The sequence below is a fragment of the Lissotriton helveticus genome, chromosome 7 (genome assembly GCF_964261635.1).
Source record: "Lissotriton helveticus chromosome 7, aLisHel1.1, whole genome shotgun sequence".
Taxonomy (NCBI): domain Eukaryota; kingdom Metazoa; phylum Chordata; class Amphibia; order Caudata; family Salamandridae; genus Lissotriton; species Lissotriton helveticus.
The window spans coordinates 308,925,879-308,941,981 of record NC_136068.1 but is presented as its reverse complement, the minus strand read 5'-3'; the positions used below and the strand labels follow the sequence as shown (position 1 = coordinate 308,941,981).

Genomic DNA, 16,103 nt, shown 5'->3' with positions numbered 1-16,103 from the left:
GCGCCCTGCCACCGATTGGTTGGTGCCCCCTCCCTGTGACCCGGAGGGCAACAAGGGACATCCAGGTCGGGGGGGGGGGAGTGGCCGAAGGGGCTGGGTGGGGGGGGGGGGCGTGGCAGGCCCCCCCCTCCCCCCCGGGCCCCTCGAGGATAAAGAGGCGGGGAGCGCCCAGGTAACCCCCTTGTTGCCTGGACGCTCTCCCACACCGATCGTGTCCCACGCTCTGGGCTTCTTGTTTTCCCGCCCACCATCCCTGGAACTACATGGTTTAGGTTTTACTAGCTCGATGTAGTGTGTAATGTGCTAGGATGTCTATTAGCCTAAGTAACATGTATGGTAAAAGACAGTTTGTTTGTGTATTATGCTGATGATGCTTGGTGTTTGAATTTGTCTTCCCTTTCAGGAATACTATTGGAATATGTTATTGTTGGGGCAATTTTAGGACTTTTTTCCTCTTGTAGCTACGATGTTATGTTTGATTTAGTCAGTGTAGTTGTCCTTTAGAATTTCTTCCCATAGGTCGTCGTATTTATTAGGGTATGGACATGGGGTAAGGTCATGACCGGTGAGCAGCTATTTTAAGGTCTGGGGGGCGGGCATCATCCATGGGAGGTGCCCGCCCAGGGGGAGGGGTCACTGGCCCCTCCTAGAACTTCAGGGGCAAGGTAACTGGTGCTGCAAACGGGCGCGGGTTGGGGAGTAGTCACGCTTTCCCGAGGCTGGTAGCCACCCCGCGCACACATACTCATGACGTCAGCGTATGGCGCGAGTAAGGGCCCTCCTTAAGTGGGTAAATGGAGTTCATGGCGTGGACCGGGTATTTATCGGGCCCGGCTGCGCATGCGCACATCTCTAGGTGAGGCGCAGCTTGCAGGACCTTGACACCGGTTAGCGACCTTGCCATATGGCCAGTAATGTTAGCTTGCAAAATTCAGGTGAGGATGTTAGATTTGGTTAGGAAACAATCTGTATTAGAGTTTTTGTTAAGGATAGTTTCTCACACCTGTTGACAATCGTGTATCTAATGTCTTGCTGAATTTTGTATAAATGTCAAATAAAATTTCTTGTTTATATCTTAATAAATACGGCCGGGAGGTCCCGCGACCTCCCGCCTTCCAAAGACAAACCATGTACCATGTTTCATGTACATATGCCCGGGTGTTTGGTGGTCGTTGGGGGGGGGGGGGCGACAGCCAGTCACTGACCATGTGCAAAACTAAGAATCATACAAAAGAATCAACACAAAGGGCATGTCAACATGTAACAGCCTTGTGGTTAAAAGACAAAGATTATAAATTTTACCTTGTTAGTTGTCATAGAGATAGAAGCAGAGAAACCCTGCTTACCTGACACTAATGTCTGACAGCCCAAGGATGATGGCTTCCATCACCTCCTTGTGTTTGTTTTGTTCGCAGGGTATGCCCAGACATGGGTCCCTTGCTCACTTTGCCACTGGATTCAAGCTAGCCTGGCTGATGAGGGGTGTTACCCCAAAACCGGTCCCAGGATGCCCATTTCCGGTCCAGGGAGGACCTGGCCTGGCAGTTTGGGCTCGTTCAGGGTCAAGACTCATTTGCATATGGCTGGGTCCAACTGGAGTGGCGAAGTGAGCTAAAGAACGATGATGGATTCAACCCAGATCTGTGACTAGGGGTGAGAGTCTGAAAAGTTTTAGCGCTCCGTCCATCATCTCCTTGGGTTTTCTTCCTCCACTGTACACACAGGGAGGCTTATATTCCTTGCAGTGCTGGTTGATGGGACTGCAGTGCCCAATAAAAGCCTAAACTGAGATGCCCAGATTTAGAAGACTGTCACTTGGCAGTATTAGCTTTACTTCTGAAGGCAGATGAAGGTTTGGTATAATATCTCAACCCGGTGAAAACGACTTGCAAGAATCTGTGAAATTTCGATTTGCACAATTCATGTCCACAAAAAAACATAAGCTACAATAGAGAACACTTTGTGTAGTCCTGCTATGGAACACAACAGCCTCTAAACAAGCAACTGCTCGAAGGACCGTCTTCATCTACTGTGAAATACTAGCAAAAACTGTGCGTGAAAGGAGTAATTTTAGGTTCAATTTTCCGAATGCCGATAATACTACTGTATGTTGATGAGAGTCTGCCCAACACCGTGTTAGTGCAGAGCTTCAGCCAGCTACGAACCTCCACCGACCTATTAGTTGAACGTCATCGCCCACCATTGCTTTCATTGTGTCTACAAATGAAATCTTGATTCTAAGACCATAACCGTGCTAGGCCATGAAGAACATAAATACCATTGTATGCTTTAACTATCACGTCGAACTCCCCTCCGATCCTGAAACCTGTCACCTAATAAGAACAATGGAAAGCCTTGGTCTAACCCAAAGAGTAGTTGGCCCGACTCACCGCGCGGGTCATACCTTGGATTTAATTTTTACTAGCTCGCCTAAATTGAGTAGTGAAGTCCCTCTTCCCATGATCTGGACCGACCATTACCTTTTAAAGTTTAGTTTTTCAATACAGGCCTCAACTAAAATAACGAGTAAGAAAAGTATGTTCATACGACCCTGGCGTAAACTTACATTTGAAGCCTTTTCTGCACATTTTAAACCTTTAATAAAACAGGCTACTCCATTGGAAAATATGGTAACAAATTTAGAGACGTCGATTCTACATGCCCTGGATGTTATCATTCCTAAAACAAAGGTTAAAGTGAAATCTGTAGCCTCCCCGTGGTTTACGACCGCCCTAAAAACAGACAAGCAAGCAAGTCGAGCAGCTGAACGTAACTGGCATAAATCAAAAACGGAAGAGGATAGAGCAAAATATAAACTATTGCACTTATTTTATATAAAAAACATTAAAACGGCTAAGAAGATGTATTTAACCTCGCGTATAAATAATTCAGCCAATTCCAGCAAGGAACTGTATGAAATACTAACAGAATTTACTTCCCCTCGGGCTGAACAGCCCTCCTTTAGCCCTACTCAAGATTGGGTAGCGTCTATGTCTGAGTTCTTCAATAATAAAATCAAGGTAATCTATTCCTCATTTCCTAATGCTGACCAAGACCATCCCCAGCAAAATAATAGCCTGACATTACCTTTCCCCTTGGCGGATTCTAATGACATTCCTTGTCTGACAGAATTTGACCCGATAACAGTCACTGAAACTTTGGAAGATTTAAGCAAAATAAAATCTGGCTCCCCCATGGACCCTTTCCCTCCTGGCCGCTGCACCAAAATTACGCCATTGCTAGCCAACTCTTTGACTGTAATCTTTAACACCTCCCTTGAGCAGGCCATTGTGCCATCCAAGTGGAAACAAGCACAAGTAAAGCCTATCCTAAAGTAAATCTCAGACGACCCCCTACTGCCAGCCCATTACCAACCGATCTCTTTATTACCCTTTTTTGGGAAAGTGTTGGAGCATTTAATCAATAAACGGCTCACTGCTTTTACACAATTGCATGGGATCTTGGATCCCTCCCAATCTGGTTTCCGTGCTGGACACAGCACGGAGACTGCGGTCATTGAGATTGTTGATAACATTAGGCTTGCGATGGATAAAGGCGAATCAGCCATTCTTATGCTCTTGGACCTATCTGCGGCCTTTGATACCATCTCCCACAACATTTTGAAACATCGTTTGTGGGAGATAGGTATCAGAGGAAAGGCCCTTGGTTGGATTGAAAACTATCTGACTGACCACCGCACCACTGTCCGAGTCGACACCCTGGTCTCACGCAGCCGCCCTGTAACAGTAGGGGTACCACAAGGGTCTATTCTAAGCCCCCTGTTTAACCTGTACCTAACCCCACTGGCGAAGATCATTAACTCATTCGGCTTTGAAACTGTGTCGTATGCCGACGACACCCAGGTGCTTATTACATGTGGTACAGATCAAACTGACACTCGTTCTCGTTTTAAGAAATGCATGATGGAGATAAGCAGCTGGATGTGTCAAAATAAACTCCAACTGAACGCAAACAAAACCGAAATCATCTTGTTCGGCAAAGCAGAGAAATGCTGGACACAAGAGTGGTGGCCATCAGAACTGGGAGTATGTCCCTCCCCCAAAGCCGCAGTACGGAATTTGGGCATCATAATGGACTGTGCCCTGTCCATGAAGAATCACATCACCAAAGTGACAAGCACCTGTTATGGCATCATGCGTAGCATCAGGAAAATCTTTAGGTGGCTCCCTATGGAAACTAGGAAACCCCTGGTACAGGGCCTGATCGTTAGCAACCTTGACTATGGCAATGCCCTGTACGCTGCTCTCAATGAGGATCAACTGGCAAAACTGCAGACCCTCCAGAACGCAGCGGCCAGATTAGTCCTCGATCTGCCTTCTAGAACACCTTCCGCGCCATGTTTGAAAAAGTTCCACTGGCTCCCCATCCGCCAGAGAAGCCACTTTAAGATCATGAGCATAACGCATAATGCTCTGTATAATGATGGGCCCAAATACCTTAAAAATACTTAACTGGTATGTCCCTAAAAGACTATTAAGGTCCAGCAGCAAATCATTTTTAATTCAACCTCTTGCCCGGACTTCTAGATACGGTCAGCGTTCTTTCTCCTACCTTGCCCCTTTGCTCTGGAATAAGCTGCCTTCCCATCTGCTATCCATCACCGAACATAAACTCTTCCGCAAAACCTTAAAAATATGGCTTTTTCCTAAATAGTCCCCATTCCACTCTCTAGCTTCACATGTGACCAAACATTTTTATGCTGTAAGCGCCTTGAGACCTTACGGTGATAAGTTGCGCTATATAAAAACTTTTGACATTGAAATATTTCTTAATTTCACTACTTTTTATATTTGAATGGTTTCTAGCTAATACATTCTTAGTATTTTTGTAACACCCTTAAAAAAACATATATATATATATACATTACTTCGTCTCTTTTTTGGTTAGAACTGTGGTTTCCTGCATCACTCAATCACTTCTTACATGCTTACACCTCGAGGTAGGCCAAACCTTCAAAAATAATTAAATAGTCTCTGACTAACCCATGCGAATAGGTGAGGACTGGTGTATTGGAAGCTCGGCTAACGTACTTTGGCCATTTATTGACTCTCTCACTTCTATCTGGTTAGTGATTTGCTCATACAGAGGAAAATCAAATGGCAAAAGATGAGAGAATTGAGGGAACCACATGGAGAACGAATAGAGCGGACAAAGTCTGAGAAAGCAGAAAAATAGGGACAAAAATGGAAAGTGAGCAGATTTAGGTAGCTTGGGGATAACAAATGCAGACCTGTAGAGCAGTAGTAGCATGACAGAGCAAGATGGAGAAACAAAGGCGAATGAGGAACAGAGTATGAAAGTAAAATGGCAGGAGACACTGAAATCTACCAAGTGGGTAAGTAACAAAAAAAGAAAGACAGTAAATGGAGGCTGTTATAGCAGAGAGCACTGTAATCATCAGCAAAAAATTGACTCAAGATCTCAAAGCCTAGTCAACCTCAGTGTGGTGCTCACCATCATTGTTCTGCAAAAGGATGGCCAGGATTTCACTGCAGTACAACTTGTTGGCATCAAAGGGCATCTTTGCCTGATGGAGAAACATTGCAATGAAAGAGGCTGTTGGCATACGGAAACATTTATACTAAGCTTCTATGCGCAAGTCAATACTATTTGCCGCACTGAACCGCACACTAATGAACGGAAAAACAACAGATTTGTCAGGTGCATCCTTACCTCACCAGACACAGTGAGACACTTCCAACAGAATAATTAAATGTGAAAACCATTGTAGTCAAAAGGAAAACTCATCTGAGCAGCAGCCATTGCACAGCTCTATACATTTCCTTGCGTCTTACAGTGTTCCCACAATGATGATTAGATGCTGTAGTTTTATAGTTCTTCTAGACACAAAGGCGCAATTTAGGGCTCTTATGGCTCTCCTACACTGCATAAATGACCCAATTAGTTCATTGACTCCCTCCTTCGTGTACCCTATGCTGGCCATTAAATTGATTCATAAGGCACTGTAACCTCCCAGCGGGCTTTTAGTAAACCTATGTAATAACACAAGAACAAGGCTAACAAATTACAAGGACAACTTGCAGACCAGTTCAAAAGTACAAGTGTAAAATTAAATACTGAGACTGGTACATAGCAGATTTTCATCAATCCCTCCTAATTTCTGCCCCTTAAATTGATCAAGCTGTTTAGCATCTGCCTCAAGATTCTCTGAACAGTCCACTGACCACTCCTGGGACCCGTATTCTCCAAAAGTATTAACATAAGTACTTACCTTCAAACGTTTAAGGAGCCAGAGCATGAGACCCTGCTGAGCAGCATCTGTGCACATTTCTGGGCGGAACTCCGTCATATTTTCAATAATTGCTAGGAGGGAAAAAGAAGATATCAGTGATTACCCCTGTGCTAGGAAGGAAAAGCATTTCCACATACATAATGATTGTTAGTGAAGAATAGAATTTCTCAATGATCACTGTGGAGAGAGAGAGGGATATGGGTATGTTTTCATTCAATATATGGAAAATTAAAGTTCCATTTTTCCATGTGTCCAAAAAATGGTGTGGGTCTAAGGAACAAAGTTTCCTTCACAATGACTGCAGGGGAAGGAGATCCAACTACCAACGATCATCTTCTCAAAGCTTGCGGGGAGAGTTAGCATTAGCCCTGGCCAGAATATTGTAGGGAAAGAACTGGCCCAGATATGATCTTAATAAAAATGTCAAACGGAGAGTAACAAAATCATAATTGTTTGCGTCACAGAGAAAAGTGAATGGGTTACTGACCAGTCTCCAACAACTTTTGTGAAGGTACAGGGATAGGGCTATGTTAAATGACTGGCTGGCAAGTCACGTTTGATTACCACTGAGAGAGGTGCCATTTACTTACCAAATGGCCAGTAAGAAAGGAAAGGAGAACCCTTCAAATAATCAAACTTTTCTGCATTTGGTTGATGGTTACAGGAAGCAAAAATTAACATCTTAAGAGTTTCAAATCTAAAGACAGTAGAGATCTCAGTCTATTTCCTAATGAACTGATGCCAAATAAAGACTCTGACTCCACTTTAGCTATCTCCATGAGGGATGAAGGAATGAAAGGTTTGAAGAATACATTCCCTGTCTCACGGCTAAGGTTAGTGCATCGAGAGACTTAACTCTAAAGTAAAGGCAAGAACTTCAAGGGCACAGAGGCAGAGAGAACAACTTTCTTTAACTAATCCCTCCGATAGAGAAATGATCTCACAAGAAAGGCTGGCAAGCAAGAACATTGAACACAGCAATGCAATTTCCACTAATAGGACTCTCAGGTTTAGCCTTAACAACTAGCATCGGTGAACACAGAGTGCTTGAGGAGATCCGACCAGTCTCCTTGTCAGAATGGATGGAAGAGGTTTCTGCTACAAACGCCAGAGAACACTAGCTTAGTGATTTGGAAGATCTATAAACTCCCTTCAAGGCCCTAAAGAATGTCATCGGGTGCGGGGCATAGTGATGGTAGTGGTTATACACAGTGATGGTAGTGGAGACATAACATGACTGCAGAGGTCAGATCTTGATGCAGCCAAACAGTAATAGTGGGGACGAATAAACAATTACAGTATCCCAAGAGGAGTCCAGGAACTTTGAGAAGGAAAAGAGAGTTGATGAATATCAAGGAGGCAAAGGTGGCAAAGAAGCCTACAGCATCAGTAAGATTTCTAAGTAACATGAGGATGGAGCACAGTGGGAAGAGATATGAGTTCAGCCAAGAGGAGTTGGTAAAGTCGTTTTTAAGGGGCTGCTGATGGACATGGGATGAGGCTGTGGTAGGATTATATTGAACTTAGAGGTAGGGTCGGGATATGGGGTTATTGTCAAACTGGAAGGCGGGCCCAAGAGGCCCCCAATGGAGGGAGGGGAGGACTGCGAGAGTACGTGATCGCTGGTTCTAATTATGGGGAAATGATTTTTCCGCAGGTGCAGGCTCTCACCAACTGACCTTATCCTGAGGGCAAAAACAACAAGTGATGGACTGAATGTGGATCAATGTCACACACTCCCCCAGTCAAAAGATCTGGGCCCAAATCCATCGTTTTTTTGCACTCCACACCACCCTGGGTTAGACAATGGCGATATGCAAATCAGCTCTGACCCTGTTGCCCCATGGGAACAGTCCAGTCCGAACTACAAAAGCCATGTCCTTCCCAGAACGGAATCAAGCATCCGAGGACCGGACCGGTTTCGAGGTAACACCTCTCTTCAGCCCGGCTAGCTTGACTCCAAGTGGTGTGGAGTGCCTGGGACCCACGTCTGGGCATCCCCAGCGCACTTAGGGCGGCAATTGCAAAAACAACAAGTGATGGACTGAATGTGGATCAATGTCACACACTCCCCCAGTCAAAAGATCTGGGCCCAAATCCATCGTTTTTTTGCACTCCACACCACCCTGGGTTAGACAATGGCGATATGCAAATCAGCTCTGACCCTGTTGCCCCATGGGAACAGTCCAGTCCGAACTACAAAAGCCATGTCCTTCCCAGAACGGAATCAAGCATCCGAGGACCGGACCGGTTTCGAGGTAACACCTCTCTTCAGCCCGGCTAGCTTGACTCCAAGTGGTGTGGAGTGCCTGGGACCCACGTCTGGGCATCCCCAGCGCACTTAGGGCGGCAATTGCAAAAACAACAAGTGATGGACTGAATGTGGATCAATGTCACACACTCCCCCAGTCAAAAGATCTGGGCCCAAATCCATTGTTTTTTTGCACTCCACACCACCCTGGGTTAGACAATGGCGATATGCAAATCAGCTCTGACCCTGTTGCCCCATGGGAACAGTCCAGTCCGAACTACAAAAGCCATGTCCTTCCCAGAACGGAATCAAGCATCCGAGGACCGGACCGGTTTCGAGGTAACACCTCTCTTCAGCCCGGCTAGCTTGACTCCAAGTGGTGTGGAGTGCCTGGGACCCACGTCTGGGCATCCCCAGCGCACTTAGGGCGGCAATTGCAAAAACAACAAGTGATGGACTGAATGTGGATCAATGTCACACACTCCCCCAGTCAAAAGATCTGGGCCCAAATCCATCGTTTTTTTGCACTCCACACCACCCTGGGTTAGACAATGGCGATATGCAAATCAGCTCTGACCCTGTTGCCCCATGGGAACAGTCCAGTCCGAACTACAAAAGCCATGTCCTTCCCAGAACGGAATCAAGCATCCGAGGACCGGACCGGTTTCGAGGTAACACCTCTCTTCAGCCCGGCTAGCTTGACTCCAAGTGGTGTGGAGTGCCTGGGACCCACGTCTGGGCATCCCCAGCGCACTTAGGGCGGCAATTGCAAAAACAACAAGTGATGGACTGAATGTGGATCAATGTCACACACTCCCCCAGTCAAAAGATCTGGGCCCAAATCCATCGTTTTTTTGCACTCCACACCACCCTGGGTTAGACAATGGCGATATGCAAATCAGCTCTGACCCTGTTGCCCCATGGGAACAGTCCAGTCCGAACTACAAAAGCCATGTCCTTCCCAGAACGGAATCAAGCATCCGAGGACCGGACCGGTTTCGAGGTAACACCTCTCTTCAGCCCGGCTAGCTTGACTCCAAGTGGTGTGGAGTGCCTGGGACCCACGTCTGGGCATCCCCAGCGCACTTAGGACTTGTGGAGTGCAAAAAAACGATGGATTTGGGCCCAGATCTTTTGACTGGGGGAGTGTGTGACATTGATCCACATTCAGTCCATCACTTGTTGTTTTTGCAATTGCCGCCCTAAGTGCGCTGGGGATGCCCAGACGTGGGTCCCAGGCACTCCACACCACTTGGAGTCAAGCTAGCCGGGCTGAAGAGAGGTGTTACCTCGAAACCGGTCCGGTCCTCGGATGCTTGATTCCGTTCTGGGAAGGACATGGCTTTTGTAGTTCGGACTGGACTGTTCCCATGGGGCAACAGGGTCAGAGCTGATTTGCATATCGCCAATGTCTAACCCAGGGTGGTGTGGAGTGCAAAAAAACGATGGATTTGGGCCCAGATCTTTTGACTGGGGGAGTGTGTGACATTGATCCACATTCAGTCCATCACTTGTTGTTTTTGCTTATCCTGAGGGAGCAGCTGTTCTTTTAATATCTGGAGAACGTTTGCCAAATTTCATCTGTAAATGCGCGTATTTGCGGTGATAATAAGGGGTTTTGGTTTTGTTGTTATTGTTACTTCAGCATATTTGTTGAATAAAAAGATTTAACCCCTCCGCTGCGCTGAACGTTCCGCGCTGGTGCGGAACGTTCTATTGCGCGGGCGGGGCCGCGACTATCAGTGGACGTGCGCAGCACTACCGAGGTAGTGCACGTGACGTCGGCTGAACATGCGCCGCACTTAACGGGTTAAACTTCCGCTGAATGGGAACTTTCTGGAGGGGGATGAGAGACAACGTGATTACTGGCACCTTACCAAGAGTATTATGGACTCCATCAACCTCTTCTTTCACGGCCTCATCCAGACGCTCCAGATTCTGCACCAGGAGTGCTACAACCTGGCCATCAACCTAAGGAGACAGAAAATAGAAGGAATAAAATGAATGTCTATAACAGAGATATCACTTTTCCTATTACAGACACTTGTCTTTATGCAAATCTAACACTTCAATCCTTCCTTCTTAGAGGTGCAGCTAAACCATGCGTCTCAGGTGACCTTTCACAGCAAGGGCAAAGTAAGCCAATGTAAAATACAGCCAGGAATTTTCCGGAATGCCAATCACGTTGCTACAAAGCAAAGGACACAACCCTAACCCTAGCCCACCCTCTCCTAAAAATACTTAAAAGAGCATGATATAAGCACAGAGCGTAAAGAATATTACTCCTTGCATGAGCTCGAGATATCAATAAATAATATGGTGTGTCAAATATTTAATGCTAAATGGAACACATCCGAAATGATGTTCTCACATTTGAAGACTTTACAGAAATATTAAAAACATTACAATAATTGTAATCAGAAAATCTACTCTTGAAACTGATTTTCAAGTCCGAGTAACAAAAACAGTATGAATTAAAAATTGAAATTGTATTGTAGACAAGGTATAAGTTAATATCAGGATGACATTCTAAATTGTGCCTTTGTGGAGCGATACGAAACTTCGGTCACAATGTACAATGAGGCAGGTTTTAATTTGCTAACACGTAAAACACAGTCATGCACAATTGTGCTTGCTTTAGCAACATGGATCCCACTGAGGGAGTGGCAAGGAGACATAGCATGGTGTCCCTCAATCCAATTGAGTGCATACATTGAATAAACGTAATTGGAAAAAAAGCATATATACTGTAAGCCAACAGCATTATCTGAGGGAGCAATCCAGGCTGATCCAAGATATGACTGGCAAAGCCTCATGCCAGTGGCTGAAAGAGGCTAGTCCAAAAACACCAATGGTTGAGAGGGGAGGACGTAAAGCCTGCTGTATGTGCATTGTAAACAAAAGTCTATTTATACTGCTGTGCTATCAACCCAAGACCTAAGGAATGCGGTCAGCACATGGACAGGGTGCTTGATATCCCGCAAATAACAAAAACATTGATTTTTACAAAGGTCCTTTGTCTAGCATGGTGCCACAACGTGGAATCCATTAGTAATCAATAGTTATCATGCCACTTATTTTCAGCATTTCACTGGAACAGTGGAAACATTTCCTTGCTCCCTGAAACCCCGCAATACCCATATCGCTGTCACCCTCTGAATAAACCCTCATGGAAAGACACAGGTTCACCTATCCAGAACACAAAAGGAACGCAGCAAGCTGGCTTCCAGACATAAGGCAGGGCCACAGGGCACCACAGAGACAGTTATGGGTTCGCCTTCCCCTTGCCTCTACTAGCAGTTAGGCGGTGGGTCAGCTTTTCCAGCAAAATCACCCAATTGATTTTGTGTTGTTCCAGGAATGTGCATTAGTTGCTCCCTTTCAAAGTGGACAATGGCAGCTCTTAGACCTGCTGCTGTTGTGATGGGTTCAGTGACAAGGGAAACAAAGGGCCTTGTATTTAATTTCCTGCTGCTGTGTGCAGGATTTATAAAAGGCATCCGCCGGGAGACTATCTCTTCCCTTTGCCAGTTACAAGGGGGAGGAGGGCAGTAATTAGGAAAGCTGCAGACATGAGCAGGGACAATAGCCTGGGCCTTGCAATTAACCTCTGAGAGGCAACACTGCAATGATAAGACGAGGAGGACTTCGAGAGGAGGGAAATGGAACAGAATGAGGAGAACTCCACAAAAAAGAAATGCAGACTCCGAGCATTTCAGTCTCTTCCCTCTGACAGATTTGATGAGGAAACAAAAAAGATATTCTACAGTGGAGAGAGAGACCATCAGATTGCAAACTAAGAAGTATAAAAAAGAAAAAACACAAGGCTGCAGGCCTTTTCCGTCTATGCACCCAGGATCTGGAACAATCTCCGTATCGTTGAGGCCCCCCACATTGCTGCTCCAGTTTAGGAAAGAGTTGAAGACGCAGCTCTTTAACCCATTCGGTGCTGGTGGCGGCTCCCGGCCGTCATGAGTTACGGTGGGAGTGTGCGGATGACGGCCGGGAGCAGTCATGACCACGCCCGCTATTGGAATGTGCCGCACAGGCACGGAATTCCGGCCGCAGCCACGGGGTTAAAGAACACTGCATCACAATATATTAACTTTCCACAACCCAGCCACCTCTCCCATTACTCGTTCCCTTTCATCTTTACCATGACTCGTTCACTTTATGCTTGCCGTCAACTCAGTACAGTGTTTTGCTGCCCTTCGGCTAGGTTTATGCTAGGTTTATGCTATTAAAAAAAATACATACAGAAAGTCTGGTTAGTCAGAGAATAAATGTATGGGTTGCAGGAGTAAATAAGGCACCAACGTATGTTGGAACCACGAGCCATGATATGGACATTTGTGCAAAGAATGATAAGAGTTGTATTGACACTATTTTGGTTTAAAGCACTTGCCAAAGCATTTCAGGGACCAGCTTTTCTGGAGGGCTGAATGTTCAAGTATTTGTAGACTCCTGATGAACCCAAGATTGGGAGGAACATAAAATAAAAGTTCCCACACATGGAAAGGTTATTAGCAGTAACACTATTCATATATTCCCAACAGCTGTAATATCCACTTACCAGAGAATCTATCAGGACCTCAGCGCCTTCTTCACTTTCATGTAGTGTGTCTATGTCAGTCAGCTCCTGAAGCAAGTCCACTACCGCAATGGACACATGTGACCAACTGTCAAGGATAAAATCAGTAAAAACCAACCCACCACGTAAAGAGTTGCTGGCCACCTTCTTCATACTGAATGCCCCTTTAACCAAGAGCATGGCTACTAATGTTTTTGTCGGCCTTTAAAGGATCCAGATAAAGACAAGACCCCACATTTGCTCCACCATACTAAAATAGTAAGGGCCTGATTTAGATCTTGGCAGATGGGTTACTCCATCACAACAGCAAGGGACATCCCGACCGCTGAAATATAAATCCCATTATATCTTATGGGATTTATATTTCAGCGGACAGGCTATCAGTCACCGTTGTGATGGAGTAAACCATCCGCCAAGCTCTAAATCAAGCACCAAGTGTCTGCTGCCAAAAAAGGTACTTCTGGACATCTATCTGTACCATTTTTGACCTTCTAGGAGTACAATTTTGACTACACAATTGACCAAATATTGAATATGTGAGAAACACAGGATTGGGACTTATACCAAATTGAAAAATAAAGTATAATTAATATAAAATAAGATAAAGTAAGTGTTTTACTCACAAATATTAAATTAGAAAGATCAAGTATTTCAGAAAGTGTTAACCAGATGGTAGAGGAACATTGATATGGGCCATAATCTCCAATACACAGAAATAACAATGAATTCCAGAAAACTCCCCATCTATATTTTCATTAAAATATTAGCTAGTTTTTATTTACAATAATTAAGAGTAATGTCTACAAAGTGATCTTCAACCGTCAAAGATCGCAAATATTTCAATATAAGGGATGACAAATTTGCTTTTAATAAATAGGGTTTTGTACACATCTTAAAGAGGCGACCAGTTGCGAAAAGAATTCCTGTGACTCTGGACAATAAAATGATTTTATTGAATCTGAACAACCATACACTGAGGAATCACATGGAGAACCATTAAGTCAGTAAAAATGTTTTTCAATTTGTAAGTAAATACGAAAAACTAAGTATGTCATGCTACAAACATAAAAGGGGAGCAAGTAAAGAAAAGAACATAAAATGCAAGCTAGGACAAAAAAGATATCTCTTGGGCCCCAAGATGAATGACATTTTATGACTAGTATAACATTCTTGGCTACAATGACTTCCAGGTAGCCCTCTTAATCCAGTGGTCTGTTAATCGTGTCATTCACACTTTTTTCTTCCGCCTGCTACAGCATACAGAATGGAGCAATGGGTCAGCTCACTTCAGCCATTGGCTAACTTCATTGTGGGTGATTACATTCTGCCCTTTCACAAGGGGCACATACTAAGTAGTTACCTTCCTTGCCAGGGACTACTAAGGCAATGACTGCATTTGGAGGCCAACCAAAAAACACGTTTGCTTCAAGCCAACTTTTCAAATATTTTTATTTCAGATTGATGAGGGCCTGGCATCTCCCTCCGCAATACCGATCTGCAAAATCCATGACAAAACAATCACTGACAAAGTTAAAAGGCTAACAGCCAGTGCGCGACCTATTGGCTTTGCCAGTGCCTGTTGCGATTTATGAGATTCCGCTCTGTAATATTTTACATTACACAATGGCAGCTCAACATAAAACAAAACAATTTAGATCCACTTTGAGTTAGAGATGCAGCCAGGGATAAAAGAAGCTCAATGTTCTAGTTCAGTGGCAGAACCGTTTTCATTTTTCTTCCCGACATTTATTTACTACTGGTGCATGTGATTTCAGCTTGTGTCAATCTGCACATTTCTGTCACACACTATGGACTGTTTTTAGCAACGCAGGAAGGACTATGTGACCTTCAATGGGCTCTTATTCACACTTGCAGATGTTTGCATAGTAACAACGGTTCTTGATGAAAAGATGTGCTATTTGGTAAGCCTGACACACCGACCTGCAGTCAGTAATACCACTTTAATTATGGATTAAATTAAGGTGGGAAAATTACACTCAGGTAAGGGTTGGGCCAACAACAACTTCTATCCGATCAATATGCTTATGCAACAGTGCATTTTCCCCAGTGGGGGAAAAGATATGCTTCCATAAGCATCCTGGATGGGAAGATGACATGTCTTGTAGATATATGTGTACATTATTTGTTGTACAGAATGCATGATTAGTATTTGGCATTAGGAAACATGCATTGTCATAGCCAATAGGTCTCGCCTTTGGGACCTTATACGTTTTTAGCCACGCAACACATTATCCTGGGTGCTACAAAATCTATGAACATCAGAACACTAGGCAAAAGTTTAGAATGCTAACCCCCCCCTCCCCCCCCCCCCGTCAAACACACACGTGCCATTTGCAGCCCACGTCAGATATGGCTCAAAGGTATTCGGCAGTCACAGGCGGCTGTGAATAATAGTGTTAATAAGTGAGATAGGTTTACACACGCGTGATTTGGAGCAGCAAGTGGGCGTGAGTAAACGACGAGTGAGGATGGGAGACACAACCTGTCAACAATCTAAGCAGACTGGCACGATTTGGGAATTATCATGTATTGTACCACAAGAAAGTAAAAAAATGTGTGAGTAATCCCCCGCCCACATTGTGATTAAGGTTAGACCCGCCCTACATGCTTGAAACCGTCATATGAAATCACAAGTGCCGACATGTTAACCATGTGATTAATTTTAACCACACTTCTAAAGGTAACTTCAATGGTTAACCAGCACTACGTAACAGCCCAGGCGCGCACAAGTAAAAATGCAGTGAAATGCCTGCTATGTCCTCAAGGGCCGATGTGAGGGCTCCCTATGCAGTGCTACCACCTTAGAAAACCGGTAATGACTGTTGGTCTCAGCGTGCCCAAAAAGAAAATGCGCATTTTTTGCAGTAATAAATCATGACGAATGCCAGCCGGCTAAGTCCATGAATGATTTTAACCCCCGCTGCTAAGTCATTCCTAGGGTGAGCGGCAATGATGCTAAGGATAAA

The 16,103-nt window shown here is 44.8% G+C and overlaps 1 protein-coding gene across 1 annotated transcript in view; it reads right to left on the bottom strand.

Moving 5' to 3' along the window:
- CTNNBL1 (catenin beta like 1) overlaps positions 1-16,103 on the bottom strand; it is a 477,418-nt gene that overhangs the window by 285,208 nt on the left and 176,107 nt on the right. The window contains exons 5-8 of the mRNA XM_078652114.1: positions 13,099-13,196; positions 10,403-10,496; positions 6,254-6,345; positions 5,476-5,548 (exon numbers count right to left, since the gene is read on the bottom strand). Of these exons, the coding sequence (XP_078508240.1) occupies positions 5,476-5,548; positions 6,254-6,345; positions 10,403-10,496; positions 13,099-13,196 (357 nt within the window). The remainder of the gene's footprint in view (positions 1-5,475; positions 5,549-6,253; positions 6,346-10,402; positions 10,497-13,098; positions 13,197-16,103) is intronic.